Here is a 22303-nt window from a genome sequence, read left to right on the forward strand (position 1 = left end):
AGCACAGAGGAATGCAAGAATCTCAACAACTACAATTTTTGCGTTTTCTTTTTTCATAGGGTTCCTTCTCATTTTACACTTAGTGCATGTGTACTGAATATTAAATAAATTAGTAATGATAACATAATGTGTACCATTCTGATTTTTTTACAGGGAGAAGCGAATGAGAGAAAGCGATTACTTGCAAGTCATATATTTTTGTGAAAATAGGTTGTCCTTTCCAAGGAAAGCCAAATCTGTCTTCGCATCGACACATTGCTGGTCAGCTGAGCCTCCTAACGTAGCAAAGTTAAAATGATTTCAGCAGCCTGTTTCATTACGTCTTTCTTTTGAATGAATCAGCAGTTTTGAACGTGTAGTTGAATGAACTAGAGTCTAGAACGCACAGGTGAAAATCTCAATAGAAAGTCTCTTGTCCAGTTAGATTCGAGGGTCAGAACGAACCGTTATACATAAAGGCTAACGATCTTATTGTCAAGTTTATTTTCTGTTATGTAAATTGCTATTTTGTCATTCTCTTCTGTTTACTTCACTTCCTGTTTCAGTGCTATTTGGTTTCGGTTTCATTGGTTTTTGAAAATGACCTTGTTATATCATAAATACACACACAGACACACACACACACACACACACAAATATTACACCATATACCACGCTATTGAGCCACTCCAAATTACCGCAAGGGAAATTCCTTCACAGCAACAGACTTGGTGCACACCAAAACTGTAATAGTAACAACATTCAGAATCAATTTCAAAATGACTTTTTCCAGATTATGAATGTTAAAAACACTGACAGCCAATCAGAATCCATATGGCTTTAAAGAGCCCAAGCATTTAAAGTGGCAAATGTCATAACTGTTGCACATGCTCATAATAAACCTAGCATTATTGTTTTAATGTGGACCAGGGTCAGAAATTAATTTTTACATTCGAGGCAAAATTTGGCCCTGGAATTAATTATCAGTTACATTTGACCTTTTGTTAGGGCAATTTTTATAATCGCCTTATTATCAGGTTCTTTTTATGTCAAAATACTTTACACCTCAAAAAAAAACAACAACACTCTAGACAACTAATTATGTCATAAACTGAGCTGTGTGTTAGAGTTTTACATCCAGTCGTGAATATATTGGCACTAATATGATTAGTTTGTGCTTCGTCTGGCCCTTATTCACCTCATCTTCCTCTCTGCAGGTACTCATGTCATGGAGGGCTCTGGAAAAATGCTTGTCACTGCTGTCGGAGTTAATTCCCAAACTGGAATCATCTTCACGTTATTGGGGGCGGGAGAAGATGATGAGGATGAGGAGGAGAAGGAGAAGAAAAAAGAGAAAGAGAGAAAGAAAGAGAAGAAAAGTAAGTTGTCTGTATTCTGAGTCTTTTTTAGTCAGTCTCTGAAAGCTAAAATAGACCAACCAGTGGCCTTTTCAGTCTGTAGCTACTTTGGCTACAGAGAGATGAATTGAAAAGGCTTGCGTGTGTGCGCTCCAGCATTCATGAAAGTGTGCTTTTGTCAAACAGGAGTTTTTTTTTTTTTTAATTTTGAAGTATTTTTCTGTCTGGTAAAAAATGTCTGAAGCAATGACTCAGAACAATGTAACTATTTCTTGTGCGCTCCATTACCTAACTGCCATTTAATGCATATCTGAAGCCCGTGGCTCACGTGTTGGGTCTCCAAATGAGTGCCTGCAGATACATGAATATTTCAGTACTTGCTGAGGTTGGGCCACAAGTTGCTGTTCAGAGGCTGTGCACCTCAGTGCAATTTTGTGCACTTGTGGTCTGGCCACAGCATTGGTTTTAAAAAAATATCATGAGGTCGTGGCACACATCTGTTCGTTAATATTCGAGGGCCTTTTCTCATTCTGCTAAATCAAAGAGAAGATTTACATAATTGGAAATATGTTTGAATGTGCGCTGCACAACCGTCGCTTGCATAATGGTAAATAATGAATAAATGAGTGAGGGTTTGTTATTTGGCTTATTTTTCTATTTTTTTCTCCAGATAAAAAGCAAGATGGCTCTGTGGAGAACAGAAAGAAAGGTGAGCAACCCTATTGACTTAATGACATAATGAGCACCATATTGGCTTAGAAGTCCAGCCTCTTACATGCTGCAGCCTGCATTAAATACATCGCCTAAACCCATTAGTGCTATCGGATCTTCATTAAAGCTTATCCACACTAGTGTGAGGTGCAAAGAAGTGTGCATGTGTGAAGCTATAGGAAATTAGCCTGTTTTTAGAGTTTGATTATAACGCTACATTCAAGATATTTTAAAATGTAAATACTTTTATTCCGCAAGGATTCAGTGATTCAAGCTTTTGGAGCTTTTGAAAAATCAGCTTTGACAACACATTCATGAATTGCTTTTTTTAAATGTATTAAAATAGAAAACAGTTATTTTTTTAAATTGTAATATTTTTTACAAATCTTGATCAAATGTAGACTTGGTGAGGTATAAGAGAATTTATTTAAAAACATTACCAATTCATAGTGTGCAGCTATATTTAGATATCGCCACCTGTCTCCCTGCAATCCTATTATCTAAAATCAGATGCCCAAGCAGGAAAGAGTCCACAATCAGGCCACCCTGTGTTCAGAAACCAACTCTGTAGTGTTTACTCTGAAAGTTGCGCATGCCTGTGTTTACTGAAGCCCCAGCTACAGATCGCCCTGCCAGAAATGAGCTCTAATCCACCAGACTAGCATTAGAGCTCTGTGAGTAGAGCGCAGCAACATGGAACGATAGAATAGCAGTCCCATATTGCACCTTACACCCTGCTAATTCAAACGCAGTCACATTACCTCACATCAAACACTGGTTAAATCCTGCACACAGGCCGGATGCGTTATGCTACAGCAGTGATATGCAGAGATGCCCTGCTGCATACATGTCTGTATGATTGCACGCATGCAGTGTTCTTTGATTGTTTGATGTCACCTCACTGGCAGGCTGTACTTTCAGAACACAGAGCGACGCCTTGATCAGGATAAGTGTGTGCATGTCCTCTTTTATAACCTATAGTGATAAGTGATGGACAGGACCTCGGAGTGCGGAGATGAGGTTTTATATCTCCTAGGATACTTGGTCATATTGGTTTGCATGTGGCTCCTAAATGTGAGGATGATCTTAAGCTGTTTTCTCTCTGACTGTAATAAAATGATCACTTCTAATCACTTTTATAATTATTTTATCTGCTCACTTAATTATATTTGTCACGGGAGGGAAACCACAATTTAATTAGAAAATGCTTCCTGTGGTCCAAGTGAGGAGAAAATCATAGTCCCCACTCAAATTCACTGCTTATTCACAATTTTCTTTTATTCTATTTGTAGCTAAAGCCCAGGATGGTGCTGCTGTGGAGATGCAACCTCTAAACAGTGATGAAGGGGCTGAGGGCGACGAGAAGAGAAAATCCAACTTGCCAAAGAAAGAGAAATCAGTTTTGCAAGGGAAACTGACCAAATTAGCGGTCCAAATTGGAAAAGCAGGTAAGCATGGTTGCTTTGAGATCATCTGTTATGCTAGTGCTCTTAAAACTTAAAATATCACTTGAGAAGGTAGATGCTTATCTGGGAGAACTGGCCAAATATATTGATGACTCTGCCTGCAATACACAGATTATTGTCCAATCAAATGCTCTCTAGAATGAGAATACCGCCAAAGAAGCCTGTCAGCTATTTCAAAAAGGATGTCTTAGCAAACTTTTGGTTTCAATAAGAAATATATCAACACATTACAGAAAACTGCAGATTTGTGCAGCACATGCTTTTTTGAGGTCTTAATGTATGTGTTCCTGTGCAGGTCTGGTGATGTCAGCCATCACGGTGATCATCTTGGTGGTGCTGTTCGTGGTTAACACTTTCTGGATCCAGAAACGTCCTTGGGAAAAAGAGTGCACTCCCATTTACATCCAGTTCTTTGTAAAGTTCTTTATAATCGGTGTGACCGTGCTGGTGGTGGCCGTCCCTGAGGGTCTTCCGCTAGCTGTTACCATCTCGCTGGCTTATTCTGTCAAAGTATGACCCTACATCTTCTGTTTGAATGTTTATGGTGTCTACCTACCATCTTTTGACATTAGCCCTCTGTCTAGACTTTGTTAGTCAATACAGTACATGTTGATCCAATAATCATATGAATTGCCATATCATTTTGCATTTATTAACTTGCCTTTGTTGCAGTTACAGTAATATTGCTTCTCTGGATTTTTGCCATTTAACTGGGGATTAGTGGACTTGAATGTTTAATCCTGCGCTCTGTTTATTGTTGATCTGTCTCTCACCCCCTTCCCTCATTCCATCTGAATTTTTTCATTGTTTTACTTTGCAGAAAATGATGAAAGACAATAATTTGGTCAGGCATCTTGATGCCTGCGAAACTATGGGCAATGCCACAGCCATCTGTTCAGATAAAACAGGAACTCTGACTATGAACCGGATGACAGTTGTTCAGGTTTTTATTGCTGACAAGCACTACAAGAAAGTCCCTGAGCCAGATGTCATTCCTGCCAGCACTATGGACCTGCTCATACTGGGCATCAGTGTCAACTGTGCTTACACCACCAAAATCATGGTGAGTCCCTAGGCAAGGATTATATATATATATAACTTTTTTGTTTTTTTTTCAAGACCCTAGAAAGTTTTTGAAAATAAACATACATTGATGCAGGTCCTTGAATTTATATTGTGCACAAAGCTTTCTGGGGAAAAAAAAAAACATTATTCCCTCTGTGTTATTTTGCCAACAATTCGTGGCCTAGGCATAGAAGCTTGCTTGATGTACATAAGTTACGAGCATGTGCACAGTACGTTAAGTGTTTAGCGCGGGATGTACTTAATGTTGTACATTGCCATGATGTTAAAGTGACCATATTTCCTATTTTTCCTGGACATGTCCTCTTTTTGGACCTAAAAAAAGTGCCTGGTTAGGATTTCTGAATCACTCAAAATGTCAGGAATTCGGCTTTTACTTTCTTCAGTCGCCAGTGCATTTTATAACCACCAACCAACCACACCCCACCCCCCCATTCCGCCCACACCCACTGTCCTCTTTTTTGGAAAAACTAAAATATGATTCATGCGTGCACAAAACTACTAGGATGGTACCTCTGTTACACAGACACACCTGGAAATTAATGTTGAGTTGCTTTGCGTCCCATACGGCACAAAATAATAAACCACAAAGTTACCAAAACGATTCACTCCACTGTGTTGAGCGAGAGCGCTTCTCTGCAGTCTTCACGTACTATGGGAAACTTCCTATTTCCAAATTATAAAGTCATGATTATGAGCTTGTTGCATTAAAAATCTTTTCTATTAAAAATAATATGGGATAAAATGGATAGTGGTTTGTGAATGTTGATGCTTAGCCTAAATAATTTGATCAGGAGCATCCCCTCCTGTGACCCCATGATTTGTCTGTATGTGTATTCAGAGCCAATGAGCAACGGACTTTCGTAATAATAATAAATAAAAAAAAGCTTTGTTAACGTGCAATAAAATAATTGTCGGAGTTAATCAATTAATGTGATGATAATGCGTTAACTTGCCCAGGCCCCACACACACACACATCACCATTATTGTTATTCTTAACTAAACCAATTAAAATGGTTTGGCAAATTAAAGCTTAAATATAATATTACATGAAACCTAAATAATAACAATAACACTGAATCTCACAAGCTTTAAGTAAACGACACAGTTATAGCTCTTAGTTAATTTAGAGTCAGAAATCATTGAAATTAAATAACAGACATTATTACCATTTGATTTGGCAGTGGTGCTTTATGGGCTGTTTTTGCACAATGGCTGAATAAAATACTGCACAACATCTCAAGGTGTTTTAATGCATAAACATAATTTTTTTTTATTAGTGTTTTTTGTAATAATTTATCATCTTTTTCAGTCCCCTGAGAAAGAGGGTGGCCTGAATCGTCAGGTTGGCAACAAAACTGAATGTGCCTTGCTGGGCTTTACCATGGACTTGAAAAAAGACTATGATGCAATCCGCAATGAAATCCCTGAGGAGAAGCTTTACAAGGTCTACACCTTCAACTCCGTCAGGAAATCCATGAGCACCGTGCTAAAGAATGCTGACGGAAGCTACCGGATGTTCAGCAAAGGAGCCTCAGAGATTCTGCTCAAGAAGTATGCCATCCTCAGTCATAAATGTGTGGTCATTTTTAATGCCTGACGCAAATTCACATCTTTGAACTTGATGTTCAAAGATGTGAACTTGTTCTCAAACCTCTCCATGAAGTACCCCCAGCACTGCACGCCTCCCTATATCTGACGCACCCACTTCAGGTCTTGCAGTCTTCACTAATGAGCTGGTGACTTGAATCAGGAATGATAATTGAGGGAGACATACAAAATGTGTAGGGCAGGGGTAACTCCAGGACAGGTTTGAGAACCACTGTTCTAGGATAAGTATTCTAGTGCTTTCCATTAAGAAGCATGTGAGAGCTGTGTCAGCAAACTAGATTGGCAGATCAAACGTTTCACTTCCCTCTAAAGCCCAAAGGCTGTGTTACTGATAGATTTCCCTGGAGAAATTACTTGGATGGCTCAGTTGCTGTGAGCTGTTGGATATCTTACCTGCTCTCTCCTCACCCAGGTGTTATAAAATCCTTACTGCAACGGGCGAGGCAAAGGTTTTTCGGCCCAGGGACAGAGATGACATGGTGAAGAGAGTGATTGAACCAATGGCCTCTGAGGGCTTGAGAACCATCTGCCTGGCTTACAGGGACTTCCCTGCCTCTGAAGGTGAACCAGACTGGGATAATGAGAGCGAAATCCTGAGCAGGCTCACCTGTGTGTGTATCGTGGGCATTGAAGACCCAGTTAGACCAGAGGTACAAGTCTCAGCTATTTAAAAGGAATTATTTTAACTGAGAAGTACACAAAACTATGTTCTTCAGCAAGAGAGACTATTGCACTAGCATGTAATGTCAGATAGTAAGCTTTCTCAGTCACGCTCCCTTATTCTTTCCTGCTCAGGTCCCTGATGCCATTAGAAAGTGCCAGCGTGCTGGAATCACAGTGCGCATGGTCACCGGGGACAATCTGAACACTGCCCGTGCTATAGCAACTAAATGTGGCATCCTGCAGCCAGGAGATGACTTTCTTTGCATGGAGGGCAAAGAGTTCAACCGCCGGATCCGTAATGAAAAGGGAGAGGTGAGAGAGGCACAATTTTTTTTAGCAGCAGGACTCAAAGAAACACAAACTCACAAGCTCATAATATAATACCTTTTTTTTTTCTAGATTGAACAAGAGCGGATTGACAAAATATGGCCTAAACTCCGGGTGCTGGCGAGATCTTCACCGACAGACAAGCATACACTAGTGAAAGGTGCTTAGAGACTCGCTTCTTAAGCATGAAAATAAAAAGTATAATTCTGCTCTGTAATGTCATGCTGTTAGTCTTGACGCATGTTTTCTCCTTCAGGTATAATTGACAGCACTGTTACAGAGCGGAGGCAGGTTGTGGCAGTAACAGGAGATGGCACCAATGATGGCCCTGCCTTAAAAAAGGCCGATGTTGGGTTTGCCATGGTATGTGGGTCTGACATGGCTACAGAAGAAAAATGATTCCTCCAAGGATTCTTTGTGCTAGATTTAGTTTCGAATGGCTTTTATACATTGTGCCTTTTATTCTCAGGGCATTGCTGGCACAGACGTGGCTAAAGAAGCCTCTGATATTATTCTCACTGATGACAACTTCAGCAGCATCGTCAAGGCCGTCATGTGGGGGCGGAACGTGTATGACAGCATTTCAAAATTCCTCCAGTTCCAGCTCACCGTCAATGTGGTGGCTGTGATCGTGGCCTTCACTGGAGCTTGCATCACACAGGTATCACTATAAAAATGTATCTTCTAGCATGAAGCAAAATGACGGAGTTGAGGCTGACGAAGCCGTTAAGCTAAATAGTGCAGCTCTACGTGAAGGATTGCGTGTTAACGGATGCACCATGGTGGCTGATGGAAACAGCTGATTGCTACCCATCCTGTGTGTAGTGATTGGAAATTGTTAGTCTGAGGCAAGAAGACTTGCAGGCAGTCAGCATGGGGCCGGGCACTGCTGTCCACAGGCAAAGCACCAGTCCGAAATGAGCCAGCTCTCCTCTGTTAAATGAAATGATAGGCAGGCTGATTGTAGTTGAGGTCCTGTATTATTGTGTAATGAATGGGAGGATTACCTGTAGACTTTGCATTGCTGTCAGTAGCCAAGGCTGTATGTGACCTCAAGCCTCAGGTGTTCTGCTTGTTTTGTGTAATTTTCCCTGGAAATTGCTCATGAGCAGACTGGCTCTGTATCAGCAAGTGTCATTCACAAAGATCTTGATTATTACTAATTATTGTCAAATCTGAATCTTTTTATCAGCTCAGCATTCACATCTTTAAATTCATAATGCAGAATTCTAGAGGACATACAAAACATTTTGGGAATGATTCAGTACTCATGCAAATGCACAGCTGAGAGGGTGTTTTTGAATGTTATGAAGGTGGCAGCAGTGAATGAGGTCAGAACGGTCACCTCCTGTTCTCTCTCACTCTAACAGGACTCTCCTTTGAAAGCTGTACAGATGTTATGGGTAAATCTGATTATGGACACATTTGCCTCTTTGGCCTTGGCCACTGAACCACCCACTGAATCACTTCTGCTGAGGAAGCCTTACGGTCGTAATAAACCCCTCATCTCCCGGACGATGATGAAGAACATATTGGGTCATGCAGTCTACCAGCTCGTTATCATCTTCACTCTACTTTTTGCTGGTAAGAACTAACAGCATATGTGATTGAGCCAAGTCATGCACATTATAATAGCATGAAGCAAACATCCACTACAATCTTTTACTTTCTGCTCATTTCTCAGGTGAAAAGATGTTCGACATTGACAATGGACGTTATGCCCCTCTTCACGCTCCTCCCTCTGAGCACTACACCATTGTCTTTAACACCTTTGTGATGATGCAGCTATTCAATGAAATCAATGCAAGGAAGATCCATGGGGAACGTAATGTTTTTGAAGGCATTTTTAACAACTTGATCTTCTGTTCCATCGTCTTTGGGACTTTTGCTATTCAGGTATACACATTGCTGTATGAATGCCCATAATCAGAGCAGATACATATGCTGGTGTGATATAAGCATATCATAAATTAAAAAAATTATTTACTTTTTTTTTTCCACTTAGATTGTGATTGTGCAATTTGGGGGAAAGCCATTCAGCTGTGTGGGGCTGAGCATTGAGCAGTGGCTATGGTGCATCCTCTTGGGTTTTGGGTGTCTACTATGGGGACAGGTGAGCATCATCCAACTTTTCCTCCCTATGTTATACAAAGCAGCTCCTTGTAACTTGCTTACAAATCACAACTCCAAACTCCTCGAGAGTTATAGAGCAGTGCCCCCTAAAGGCAGTGAACTAAATTACTAGACTCGAGCATTTAGTTTTTTTTTTTTTTTTTTTTTTTTTTTTTACATCTACGCCCTCATTCAGATCATCTCCTCGATCCCAACGAGCCGGCTGAAGTTCCTGAAGACTGCTGGTCATGGAACGCAGAAGGAAGAAATTCCAGACGAGGAGTTGGAGGAGCTGGATGACCTGGAGGAAATTGACCATGCTGAGCGAGAGCTCCGCAGGGGACAGATCCTCTGGTTCAGAGGCCTGAACCGCATTCAGACTCAGGTAACCTCTTGAAAACTGCACAGCTCTACAGTCCAAGCTCCAGAACCCTTTTCATTTCCCTTTCTCTGATTATGGTTTGAGTTAGTACTCGTTCCAATCGATCTGCCACTTATGGTGACCTTTTACTGGTGGAATAGGGTTTATTAATGCAGTTTGTCAGTGCAATAAGCTGATCAATGCTAAAGGCAAATGTCAGGTCAGGTTCTTTTAATTCAGTGCCTTTTTTTTCCTCTCAGCTGCTCTGTCCCTGTCTTCTTTTATATGGGTGCCCTTCTTTCTCTATCACTCTTCTTCTCACTTCTTCCTCTTAATCTGTTTTTCTCTCTCCTGTGCGTTCTCTGGGCCTATCACACTCTCTGATTCCTTCCAGATGGATGTTGTGAGTGCGTTCCAGAGCGGAATTTCCTTTCAGGCGGCCGTCAGGCGCCAGCCCTCCAGCACCAGCCAACAGCACGATGTAACCAATGTTTCTAGCCCTACACATGTAGCCTTATCCCCTGCTACTGCCTTCAACACCGCTTCTGCCACTGTCGGGTGTGAGTGCGTGTTTATTAGTGCATGACAATTAACGTTTCCTCCTCTCGCTTAACGGTCTTCATTCTTCTCCTTATGTCCTTCCTTCTCTCTCTTTCTCTCGCTCTCTTGTTTGAAATGAAATGTATCTCGAAACATCTTCCGCATTGCTTCTCGGTGTTAACGGCTGTGTATCTTAAGTGTTAAGGTTGAGGTTTCTGTGTCTGTGTTTGATGGCTTTTGCTGGGTTCTCACCAACGAAGAGTCGATGTCTAATCCCGTCTGGTGTGTCTGCAGTCCTGCGTGTTCTCGCCAGGCTCCTAGTCTACTGCCAGTAAATTTTTTGAGTATACGCCCATGGTCACAATGATAACCCGACCAATCGCAGCAAATTGGTCTTGTTCTGGTAAGTATCTGTAGGATCAAACGAGATGATTAACAAGATGTGCTGTAGTTTAGACAAAAATGAACTCTCTTTCCTCTTCCTGTAGTTCGTCGCATTTCTTGTGATGTTCGCTCACTCATTCTGCGACATTTGCGTTAATGTCTGTACTCAACACTGTTTCCTCTTTCTTGCGTTGTCACATATTTTACGCCGTGCCAGTTTTATCATCCATCCTCTTTCTCTCTGTCTGTCCTTGATGTATGATGATATTGATGTAACTTCGTTATTTTACAGGGAAATTCTGCGACTGGATGAAAAGCTGGTGGAATCATGTCGTTACTGTTTGTCATTCAGCTCGATTTTCTAACCACATCAATATTTTCATCTTTTATTAGGTCCTGGCTGTCCACAAACCACTTTTCTCTGTTCAGGGCACATTGTATTCTGTTTGAAACTGTCTACTGTCTAATGAAAAACACATTTGGAAACAGGGTCCAACACTGACTGCTGCATATTCCTTCTTAGATTCTGTGAAATGTGTCATGGGCTATACTCAAAGGTTTACCTCTGTTGAAACTCAAGGTAGCGCTGCTCTGCATGGGTCCAGTCTCTAGACTGTTTGTGAATTTAGTTGTGCTGGTTAGCTTGAACTTGCTTGGCTGCTTTAAAGTTTTGCGTCTCAACTTCACAACATAATCAGTGATCGATCCTTCCCCTCCAATACAAGCATGCCTGAAAATATTAACCTCATGTGTTGAGTTGTGTCCTTTGGGGTTACCTTTGCCTCTCTCTCTTCCTGTCTCTTCCTCATTTGCATTTTGAAAAATTGGCTTTCTGTGATTTACAACTGAGAAGACGCCCAAGTTCTTTCCAGTTTATTTCTCAATCCTGAGAAAGGATATTCTGTCCCTTGGTCAGAGGATAACCTCACCGTAACACAAGCATCAGGTTTTCAAGAGTCGTGCACGACATCTGACCACTCACACACTCTAAAATGGTTTTGGTGCGCTAACCGCACTGCTTTCCTCTCATCAATTAAAACCAGCCCATTTGGTCTTTGGTTTAATCTATACTTAAAAAAAAAAGAAAAAAAAGTGATGTTTCACTTTGTTTGCCTGTCTTGTACGTGTGTGTGTAAATGAGCAGTAGATCTCTGTGAGTGTCAAGGCTGACTTTGCATCCCGTTCTCCTGCAGATCCGAGTGGTGAATGCGTTCCGCAGCTCGCTCTCGCCCTATGAGGGCCTGGAGAAGCCAGAGTCTCGCACCTCCATCCACAACTTCATGACCCATCCGGAGTTCCGGATAGAGGACTCAGAGCCTCACATCCCCCTCATCGACGACACTGATGCAGAGGACGACGCACCCATTAAGAGAAACGCCACGCCCACTCCGCCTCCCCCACCCTCGCCCAATCAGAACAATAACGCCGTAGATAGCGGCATCCACCTCTTCCTGGATCCCAGCAAGCCAGCCACACCCTCAGCTCCCGGGAGCCCCATGCACAGCCTAGAGACGTCCCTTTGATCAGCTCCGCCCCTCGCAGCGACACACAACACCTGCTCTTCTCCACAGAGACTAAAGAACTCACTGGATGAGAGAGCCGGAGCCAAGGAGCTCTCGGGAGCTTAGCTTTTGCTTCTCTTTATCTGGATGGTGTTGTACATTTGTTCTTTTTGCCCTTTGCTTATTCAAACAATGATTTCTGCATCATTTGGCTGTTAATATTTTGAATAATTATTTATGTTTTTTTTTTTTTTTCTCGGAAGACTGGTCTGTTTACAAAGTTTGTAGATACTTTTTTTTTTTCTGGTTGTTGGTGGAAGGGCTTCCTGATGCAGAGAAATGGGGACAAATGAAATAAGAGAAATATTTCAGATACTGCTGTATTTTCAGGAAAAAAAGGGCGTTTCTATGGAAACCGAACTATTTTTGCCTGCAAGTTTTATTTGTTATATATTTGTAGATACATAGAACCTTCAAGCCAAATAGATAACACTAAAGCTTGTATAGCAGTGAGTAGAGGTATTGAGGGCCATGGGAGGTTTCTTCTTTGGACTGGTGAGGGGAGGGAGCCATAGACGAGGATCTCAGTCCATAAATCTCCTCTCATACTTACTTTCTCATACTTCACCCCTTAAAAGTCATCTTTGGGTTTATTTTAAGTTCCAAGAGTCCTGAGATTCATCTCTCATTCTCGTTTGGAAGTTAAAGAGTATCTGAAATGGCTGGAGCTGGAGTCTTCACGCTTTTAATGGTGTGATTTTGAAGTGGAGGCCGCACCAGGTCCGCCTTTAAAGAATGAATGCATCTGTTATTTAACTATTGAAATGGTCCACTGTCACTTGATTGACATCAAGACATTAAGTTCCTGCCAATGTATCATTAAGTTTGTTTACTCAGGCTAGCAGATTGAATTGAAAAAGATGCAATGATTAAAGAGTAAAAGTATTTTAACTTAAGATTGTCTTTAAGGTAGTACATTTCTGTCTCAGTTAAAAGGAAAAATAAAAGAAGTAAAATGAGTAAATTGTTGCTTTTTTTGGGGGGATTCTTTCAAAAAAGTGTTTTGTTTGTTCATCATTTGAAAAATATTGTACTTTATATTTTCCTTCATATTCCATAAAGATTGCTGTCAGTTCAAATAACTGCAATTAGTTGTAAACTATATTTAAGACCTGAATTACTGGAAACACAAAGGAATCGACATGAATTTAAGACAACATTCATGTAACAATGGTATCGCAGCACAGGGTACATTATTTCAGATTCCTAAGGAACATTTTGATACAGACCATATAAATTGTATTTTTATGCAGAAATGACAACATCTCAGACTGCTGAACCAGACCTACAGGGATTTTACATCAATTATATTCACGGGGGGTGGGCACTCTTTAAACAAGGTTCGTGATTGGTTCTTCAAGTAATCTTTTACTCAGGGTGGTTTATAACATGAAACTTGGTCAAAATACTAACATGTTTTGTGTATTTGTAATGTTTAGAACTAGATTTATTTTCTGGCAGCAGGGTTCCAGATCAGACTGTTGAGGGTGTAATAAAAGAGAAGAAAGGAAGAAAAACAGGAGAAAGGGATTTGCATTTCTTCAGACATCGCAACTGCACATATATATATATATTTTTTTTTTTTTTTTTTTTTTTGAATAAGTTATTTCGTTTTTCATGTTTATTAAAATAAGACTGCTTAAGTTTGCAATTTACAGCAGATATATTAAAAGAATCCATAACTTTTTTTCTATAGTGTCTTCCTATACTGGGAATGAATGTTTATCCATCTGTTTTAAGGATTTGTTTGTTTGTTTTTTTAATCTTAAAAGTTTGGAAATAAAAGAACATGTCTGTTTATCTTGCGCAATGTAAATGGATATCGTGATTTAACTTACATTTTAAACTCGTCGAGTATCGTGTATGGTTTTTAAGAATAAAAATGGATATTTAGCCTAACCCGAGGGCCATGTTTTCCTTCATGTTCAGCACACTTTAGATTTAACAACACATGCAAGATTTGTCTTCTACAAAAGCATACTAAAAAGATGTGATATGTAAAGAACACATGCAGATTCTAGTCAAAATAAAAGATGCATTCAGTAAAACTAAAAAAATTCAGAAGAACTTTGAAATTTATATATTATCTTGATTTACATTATATGCAATTTATTATAGATAATATAAGTCTAATGTATTTTACTAACATTGGAAATATAGTGACTCTTAAAAAAGAAAAGGATGGTTACCTACACATTTATAAGTCAACAACACATTGAAATATTAAAAGCATTACCTTATGAGCAGATGTCCATCATTACAGCCGATGGCTGTCCACATGCTTCTGTCGGCTGGGTGTAACGTCCAAACATCGCTAATTCTGTGGGGTAAAGACAAACATTTTTTACGAATTAAACAGAATGAACTTACAAATGTGACAAATGATTCCTGCACTTTTTCACAGTGTCTGTTTTGTTTGTGTATGAGTGACATGATGCTGTCATCTGCAGGATTTGTAATGACTGCACGTGTTGTGATGTCTGTCATAAAGCATGTTGTCAAGGTGTCAGACTGAACCTGAAACTACAGTTGAAATTACATTATAAGCACTGATGTATCAATAATATTTTGGTTCAACCAAAATTAAACTTTGCTTCACAGTAAATAACAGTATTATTAAAAGGCATTTTGTTACAACAAAAAGTTTTTCTGAGATATTGGATTTGCTGAGAAATTGAGAAAAATCAGGTAGATTATTTAAAAGCAGTCTTTTGTTGTAGAAGTGATGGTTCTACCATTTGAAACAATGAGTTTAGTTTGCAGCTTTAGCTATATGGAGTTAACACAAAACCAGAGATGCATTCAGCCCCAACAAAACGATTCAAAATGTTTTTTAAATGGAAATGGTTGTGCGTTGAACACCCTTTTCTGATGAAGCAAGAGTTGTAACAATTGCAGCTGAGAAGATCATTCTTTGTGTTCTTTTTGAGGAATTTTAGGAGCTTGATTAAATCGGTATAAATCAAAACAACCCAATTGATGGGTTGTATTTTAGAGTGTGGGGATGTGATAAGTCTTGCTATATACAATATATTTATAATATATATATATATATATTTGATCATAATAGCCATATGCTATTACATAAGATAATAGGCTTTTGTATTGACAAGATAGAAATGATAGATTTATAAACGATAGATAGTAATTATAGATTTTATAGAAATTATAGATAGTAATAAATCACTGAAGGCTGTCACTGTCAGATTCAGCAGTAGGACAGGAATAGTTTATAAGTGAAATGTCAAAATTCCAGCCTTCCTGAGCAAGTGCGCCACCTGCTGGTGATTTGACATGCGACTGCAGGGCCGATTGTACCTGATCAGATCTCACATAAAAAACATCAAATTTGCTGTTGTTGGCACACTTTTTTTTAGACAAAAGTTGTATGTGAAGAAGAACGACTCTCTGATCTTCTGCTTCTGTCCAGTGAAAATTAATGGGTTCCCAGATCGCCTAGGCCTATATAAACAAAACAAGGGAGAAAATATATTCCATCTTTTTTTTTTTTTTAAGTAGATTAAGATAGTTTTAAGTTTACTTGCGCTTAAATACATGCTTATAATTTTTTTTGTTTTGTTGTGCATATCATAGTAAAACTTGAAAAGATAGGCCTAATAGCCTATAAAAGTACTAGAGATCAGGATAATTATGCAGCTCCTCTGGTGAACATAAGGCTAAGTTTATCAGCATTAATAAAGGACAACTGCACAAATGGACATCAAGCCATCTTTTAAAATGCACGTAAAATATTGTTCCATGTAAAGCATATGTGTTTTTGGAGGATTGATCCGCTTTAAGGGAAATTAACAATATGGATAGATTTTCTGCTAAATCATCCTTTAATATTTTTCCCACTTTGTGGCTTTAAAATAAATAAATAATAATTATTATTATAATTTGAATAGTTAAGGAATATTTGGGGGTCACTTCTGTGCGTTTACATAGACTATTATGGTACTAAAGCTGTATTTCACTGTTTTGGTTCATAGTAGGTGCACTTCATCTTTTTGACCACCAGATGGAAGTAACTGTGCAGAAAAGCTTTGCACATATTCAGTACATGAAGACTACTTGTAAAATGGACAACTTTAGCTGTAATGGTATTAAAATTATATTGTACACAGAACAGATTAGTACTAAAGATGTTAAAAGCCTGACTACTATTATTATTATTATTATTATTATTATTAATATATATATATATATATATATATATATATATATATATATATATATATATATATATATATATATATATACGTATATAAATAACATGAAAGAAGGTTGTTCATCAAAATGATCCACCTAGGTCATATTAACATATGATCACAACCCATGCAGTTCCTCTTCATTTCATTCCTCAAAATTCTGTTGTCAGTGTTGCCGACTAAGCAATTTTGTTGCTAGATTAAGCAATGTTTCAGACTACCCTAGCAACCTCTTCTCCAAAAAGCACATAGCAACAAATTTAGCTATTTTTCAAATTTATTTTGCAACTTTTAGCAACTGTGACTCAAATGATAAAAAAAACAAAACAAATTATTTCTCTAAATGACACAAAAGAGAGGAAATCAAAGGTGTCTGTGAAGTACACATGACTTAAATGAAGTTGCTAGTAGCAATTGTTCAGTAATAATTGTTCATTTTTTGATAACACTGTAGTCTGTACCTGCACTTGTTGATCAGTATAAAAAAATACTTTTGTTGTTGGAAAACCAGATTTTCTTGAAGTGTAGCATACTAACTACAAATATACTGCTTAAAATATAATTGACGAGAATGTTTAGTTGTATTAGTTAATAAGAAAATAGGCCTACATATAATATAATCATTCAAAAATGTGTAAATGTTCAATAATTAAATGGCAATAAAAATATATTTATATTTTAATAAAATTATATTTCTATTTTACTTACAAATCTTAACTAAATTAAAAACATGATGTATGTGTGCAATCATTTCCCTCTGGTTTTAGGGATAAATTATGGGTTTGGATTAACTTTAGGGGTAGGGATAGGTGTATGTTTTGAAAAATAATGCCAAAAACATAATTTCATAACATAGACCTACTAAAGCCTGTATCAAAATGACTTCTGATATTCAGTAAAATATGTGGGTCTAATATCAGAAGTCATTTTGATACAGGCTTTAATAATCATGATCCTTCTGTCATGGATTACAAACATCCAAGCAATCTTTACCATAAATGCTGACTGAATCTGCAAACACCAACACAACAAGAAAAAAAAAAGTACTTTGAATAATGTTTTAAAAAAATCATTCTAAATACATAAACATCTAGGCTACCTCACTCATAAACAAACCATTCAAAGCGTTTTAGAAGAGCTTTTGTCCCATATTATTTGTGTTTAAGACAACACATCGAGTATTACCCCCATTAGCTGAGAACTGTGATCTCAAGTAGACATAGCACCTGAAATATAAGCCAGGTTTAGTCTGAAATAAGCCTGACTTGTTTGGAAAAGCTGTTTTATGAAACAGCCCTCTGGTAGATTCTGTATTGATCTTTTTTCACTCGACCTACATTTAAATCAATATTTACGTTCTTTTGCTTGAGCATACGAATGTTTCAACAAGCTTTGATAGATATTACTGCCGTTTACCATCCGCTCCACTAGGGGCGTAATCGAGCCTTACTTAGAGCCCTAGACCTTTGGATCCTTGGCAACACGACGCTGGATAACAGTCGCAAGCTTAATGTTTTAGGCCTTGCAAATACGGATTATGCAGATGACAGCTCAGTGACAGACTCTTAATGTCACTCAACGGCACATATTTCAGCCCAACCGCGAAAACAACCGACACACGCTGTGATAAAGCGCAGGAACCGAGAATGACACACGACTCACCTGTAAGTAACTTTACGCAGTACGTGCGTTTCTCTTGACTAGCACGCATTATATGGCAGTTGTTATTTTACTAACAGTTTGAATCTTACTATCTTAGCAAGGCTTCCGTGCCAGTTTAATTCGCGTTATGATGTGGTAACGTTACTTCCTTTGAAAAGCGCTCGTCTCTAACGTGACCTCACTCTCTCTCCAGCAATAAAATACCAATTTGCTTTGTTAACCCAATACAATAAAGCACAATTACATAAAAGCCTCACCTGTCTGCAGCGGAATGAAGGCGAGTGCGGATCGGTCCGTCGTGTCAGCAGGGAGTGGTGGCTTCACGTGGCTCTGTTGTGCATCCCTCTGCTCGCCGTGTATCTGCATATCCCTCCGCCACAGCTCTCACCTGCGCTCATCACCTGGCACTCTTCCGGTCACTTCTTCACATTCAGAGGCAATAACGTCTTCTATAAAGGTATATCACAAGCTTTGTTTACAAACTGACTATCTTTCTCTTTTCCATACACCATAAAAAAAACCTTCATAAGGATCCTTTTTTTAAATGTCTAAATAAATAATCTTTCCATTGATATATGGTCTGTTAGGATAGGACAATAATTGGCTGATATACATCTATTTGGAAATGTAGAATTTAAGGGTGCAAAAAATATTTCTTAATAATGCATGTTACTAATCAAAATTTAAAATTTTATATATTTAGGGTAGGAAATTTACAAAATATCTTCATGGAAAATGATCTTTACTTATGAAATTATCCTAATGATAATTTTGACCCATACATTGTATTGTTGGCCATTGCTAAATATACCTATGCTACTTATTAAGGCTGTCTTTTGTTTGGTCAAGGGTCTCACACACACACACACACACACACATATGATGTAATAATATACTGTATTCCCATTTGTCAATAGAGTCAGTTGGTGTCGTGGGAAGCTCTGATGTCCTCTTGCTGCTTCATGGATTTCCTACTTCAAGCTGTGATTGGTATAAGGTAATTCATAAAACTGCACTAACATTTCAATAAAGCAGCAATTAACTGAGACAGTGACTGGACACCGTGGTGTTTCTTGAATCTCATTCTGTCGTTTTGAAGGTCTGGGATTCTCTGACTCAGCGCTTTAACAGAGTCATCGCTCTCGACTTCCTTGGCTTCGGTTTTTCAGACAAACCGGTGAGACAAAAGACATGAGTCACTACTACTATTTTTTTAATAAAAATTATATATTTTATTATCTGTAATTAGAATAATTAATTATATCCAACAAAATCCAGCGACCGCACCGTTACTCCATCTTCGAGCAGGCCAATGTGGTGGAGGCCCTGGTTGCTCATTTGGGTCTGTCGGAGCAGAGGATCAACATCCTGTCACATGACTATGGAGACACTGTAGCTCTCGAGTTACTGTACAGGTGAGCCCTAAGGATCCTTAAAAGTTTCTCGGCATAATTTAGCTTAATGTTCCTGTCAATATGATCTGGACGGTTCTCACGTGCAGTTAAACACACAGGAGTGACCATAACAGAAGCGGACACATCACAATAAACAGCCTCTGCCTCTCAAATGGAGGTACATTTGAGTTTTTTTCAGTCAGAAAATGTAAATATATAATATTCTTAAAGTCTAAATGGAGATTCAAAACTTTGCCTGTTTTTTTTTTTTTTTACTTAAAAGGAATATTTCCAGAGACTCATTATCCAAGATTTGTTCAGAAAGTGAGTGTGACACTTTAAAAAACTAGTGTGTTTTCATTTTTAAATATGAGAAGTGAACATTTCCAATCTTTGGTCATCTTTAGGTGCTGAAGGACTCTGGTTTCATTTCACCTGTACTTACCCGCCTAATAAACTTCCAGTTTTTCTCTAGAGGGTGAGTGGAGCGTCTGGAATGAAAGTGGTGTTTACTTTAATGCTCTTAAATTCACAGTTCATACACTTTGATGTACTTTACACATGTAATTAGAAATCATTTACTTAAATCATGCTAGCTGTAAGCCTTCAATTGCAAATATTATATATGTATCCTACAGAATAAGAGATGTGTTTGGACCATACACCCAGCCATCAGAAACCGAGTTGTGGGACATGTGGACAGGAATTCGCTTTAACGATGGAAATCTGGTCATGGACAGGTGTCCAAACTTCTCCATGTGTTGCACTTGCAGTGCTTTGCTTTTAAGAACTGTCACCAACTATTGTTTGTTGTTATTGTGTCTTGCTCAGTATCCTGCAGTATATTAACCAGAGGCTGAAACACCGAGAGAGATGGGTCGGGGCTCTAACCTCCACTTCAACACCATGTGAGTACACACACCATTCATACTTTGGTATGAAGTGCTGGAGTAGCTGAGGTGTGTGAATACTTAAAAACTCGGCCATGGGCTGTGCTATTGAGGTTAAGTAGTTTAATCCAATGAAAATCACTGCAGAAGCTGCTTAGGCCGTCTGCACCCCAGGCAATAAGAGATTGAGGTGATAGTATATATTAAGTAAACATCTTAGATCACTTTAGACTGTGTGTATTGGGGCTGTACAACATCCTTTACACTTGTACTTTGCAAATGTCACTGATCACTTTTTTTTTTTTTTACTTTGTAGTGCACATGATTTATGGACCACTAGATCCAGTTAATCCACATCCTGAGTTCATCCAGCTCTACCAGTAAGTATATGTGCTTGTTTATATTCATTAACTCTGTTTACAGTAACGTTATTAATACCGCCGGTAAAGAAGTATTTTTCTATATTCATTTTTTTTTTTTTTTTTTTTTTATCTGAGTATGTTGATTTTCTTAATGCAAAAATAAAAAGTAATTATTTCTGTGAGATGGTGTTGGCCCATTGGTAAGATATCATGGTGCAATACTTTGATTCTACATGAGAGCCCTGGGTTCAAATCTTGGATGTTTTAATGATTTAAAAATACATTTTTATAAAACATTTGCTGCAACTTCACACCTCATGTCATCGACATTTCCTCAGTCTTGTTTTGTTGGTCGATTTTAATCCCAACACACTGAAGTGGGATTTAAAGCCATGGCTCTATTGCAGCCTTGTCCACAACCAACATGTTTAGCCACTGCACCATCATGGCTCTCGTGTTAAATGTGGCATTTGCAATTTAAAGTCAGCAACAGTGGATTTTGAACTCTGGTCTCCAATATAAAAACAGAACACTTTATATCCTGAGCTACTGAAACAGTTTGAGTATTGTGGATTAGTTTTGGATGGAGTGCTTTGTTTTATATCAAATTTAAAATGAACTCAGGACTCAGGTGACTGGGGACTAAGATTGGAAAATTATTGTCTGTTTTTGAAGAAAGACACATAGAGAAATAAATGTAGTAAAGAAATAGTGAGATTTGAACAAAGTCTTTCTTGTATTAACAGCAGTGAATTATCCTCTGAGACACAGTTTGTGGTAATGTAGAACTAAGTTTTAGGATTTTTTTTTTAACTTAATTTCTTGTGCATAATATCATGAAAGATCATTGTTACTTCTTTGTCATTTTAAAAGATGACATTCAATAAGGTTCTAATCTAGTTCCTCATGAACTGAATCCTGAGTTAAAAGCACAGTAATTACCCAATACCTCTCCTGACCCCCAAGGTCTTGAGTATCTCTACTAACGAGCTGATGATTTGAATCAGGTCTGTTATAGATTAGCTTGAGTTTAAAAATGTGCACTGTTTGTGTGCTCTTCGGAGCAGTGTTGGGAAACACTGCACTATACTATCTGTGCCTCTAAAAGGTTTGTCCTGTTATTATATGTAAAACTGGTGATTTCAAGTTGGAACTAATCATATAAACTATGAAACAGCAAAGAAGTAACAAAGAGGGAGCTATGACCCTTCAAGAAATTTTTTAACCACTTTTCCTGGTCTCTTTTCCTCATTTACAGGAAACTAGTGCGGAGATCCACAGTATCGGTTCTAGATGAGCATGTGAGTCACTATCCACAGCTGGAGGATCCCACAGGCTTCTTTAATGCCTACCTCAGCTTTATCAACTCATTCTGAGGAGTAATAATAGGAAAATTGCCTCAAATTAGTTGTTAGAAAATATTCAAATCTGTTTATTATCAAACCGCAGAGTGTGTGAAATGTCAGTCATGTTTAAATGCACAAAACTGAAAGTATTGCACCAAATACCCAAACAGTCATTACAAAAAATATTAAAGAGTTTGGTCAAATGCAATGCAAACTTGTAAATATATGTGTTCCAAGCATGAATGCTTTTATTCAAATAAAAAGATCTTTGTATGAATTG

At 38.4% G+C, this 22303-nt stretch overlaps 2 protein-coding genes and 1 long non-coding RNA gene across 8 annotated transcripts in view; 2 read left to right on the forward strand and 1 right to left on the reverse strand.

Moving 5' to 3' along the window:
• The window catches only part of LOC113065535 (plasma membrane calcium-transporting ATPase 1-like), a 35690-nt gene extending 22573 nt beyond the window's left edge, over positions 1-13117 (forward strand). For 3 of the 6 annotated variants that reach the window (XM_026236847.1, XM_026236858.1, XM_026236868.1), the window contains exons 6-22: positions 1197-1358; positions 2008-2046; positions 3341-3496; positions 3810-4024; positions 4335-4577; positions 5911-6152; positions 6622-6859; positions 7005-7184; positions 7272-7359; positions 7456-7562; positions 7669-7860; positions 8570-8783; positions 8884-9095; positions 9205-9312; positions 9508-9696; positions 10067-10153; positions 11790-12119. In XM_026236847.1, the coding sequence (XP_026092632.1) occupies positions 1197-1358; positions 2008-2046; positions 3341-3496; positions 3810-4024; positions 4335-4577; positions 5911-6152; positions 6622-6859; positions 7005-7184; positions 7272-7359; positions 7456-7562; positions 7669-7860; positions 8570-8783; positions 8884-9095; positions 9205-9312; positions 9508-9696; positions 10067-10153; positions 11790-12119 (3002 nt within the window). Of the gene's footprint in view, positions 1-1196; positions 1359-2007; positions 2047-3340; positions 3497-3809; positions 4025-4334; positions 4578-5910; positions 6153-6621; positions 6860-7004; positions 7185-7271; positions 7360-7455; positions 7563-7668; positions 7861-8569; positions 8784-8883; positions 9096-9204; positions 9313-9507; positions 9697-10066; positions 10233-11789 lie in introns of all 6 variants that reach the window. The other 3 variants (XM_026236876.1, XM_026236882.1, XM_026236891.1) reach the window with 3 other exon arrangements.
• LOC113065576 (uncharacterized) lies at positions 12751-18426 on the reverse strand. Its single transcript, XR_003279058.1, has 3 exons — positions 18289-18426; positions 14395-14478; positions 12751-12884 (listed from the first exon to the last, which is right to left on the reverse strand). It is a non-coding gene; the product is annotated as an uncharacterized LOC113065576 (long non-coding RNA).
• On the forward strand, positions 17804-22300 carry LOC113065570 (mesoderm-specific transcript homolog protein-like). Its single transcript, XM_026236914.1, has 12 exons — positions 17804-18033; positions 18299-18488; positions 18949-19028; positions 19131-19208; positions 19310-19446; positions 19545-19603; positions 19709-19749; positions 19833-19903; positions 20064-20165; positions 20257-20333; positions 20632-20695; positions 21936-22300. Exons 1-12 carry the CDS (start codon positions 17938-17940, stop codon positions 22051-22053), a joined length of 1113 nt encoding a protein of 370 aa, XP_026092699.1. The 5' UTR covers positions 17804-17937; the 3' UTR covers positions 22054-22300.
• The last annotated feature ends 3 nt before the right edge of the window (positions 22301-22303 follow it).

Source organism: Carassius auratus, chromosome 4 (genome assembly GCF_003368295.1).
Source record: "Carassius auratus strain Wakin chromosome 4, ASM336829v1, whole genome shotgun sequence".
In the NCBI taxonomy this organism is placed as follows: Eukaryota; Metazoa; Chordata; class Actinopteri; order Cypriniformes; family Cyprinidae; genus Carassius; species Carassius auratus.

Coding starts and splice junctions, on each gene's coding strand:
- LOC113065570 (XM_026236914.1), top strand. CDS start 17,938: ATGTCACTCAACGGCACATATTTCAGCCCAACCGCGAAAACAACCGAC. Junction 19,750..19,832: donor ATCCAAGATTTGTTCAGAAA/GTGAGTGTGACA, acceptor GGTCATCTTTAG/GTGCTGAAGGACTCTGGTTT. Junction 20,334..20,631: donor AACCTCCACTTCAACACCAT/GTGAGTACACAC, acceptor TTTACTTTGTAG/TGCACATGATTTATGGACCA.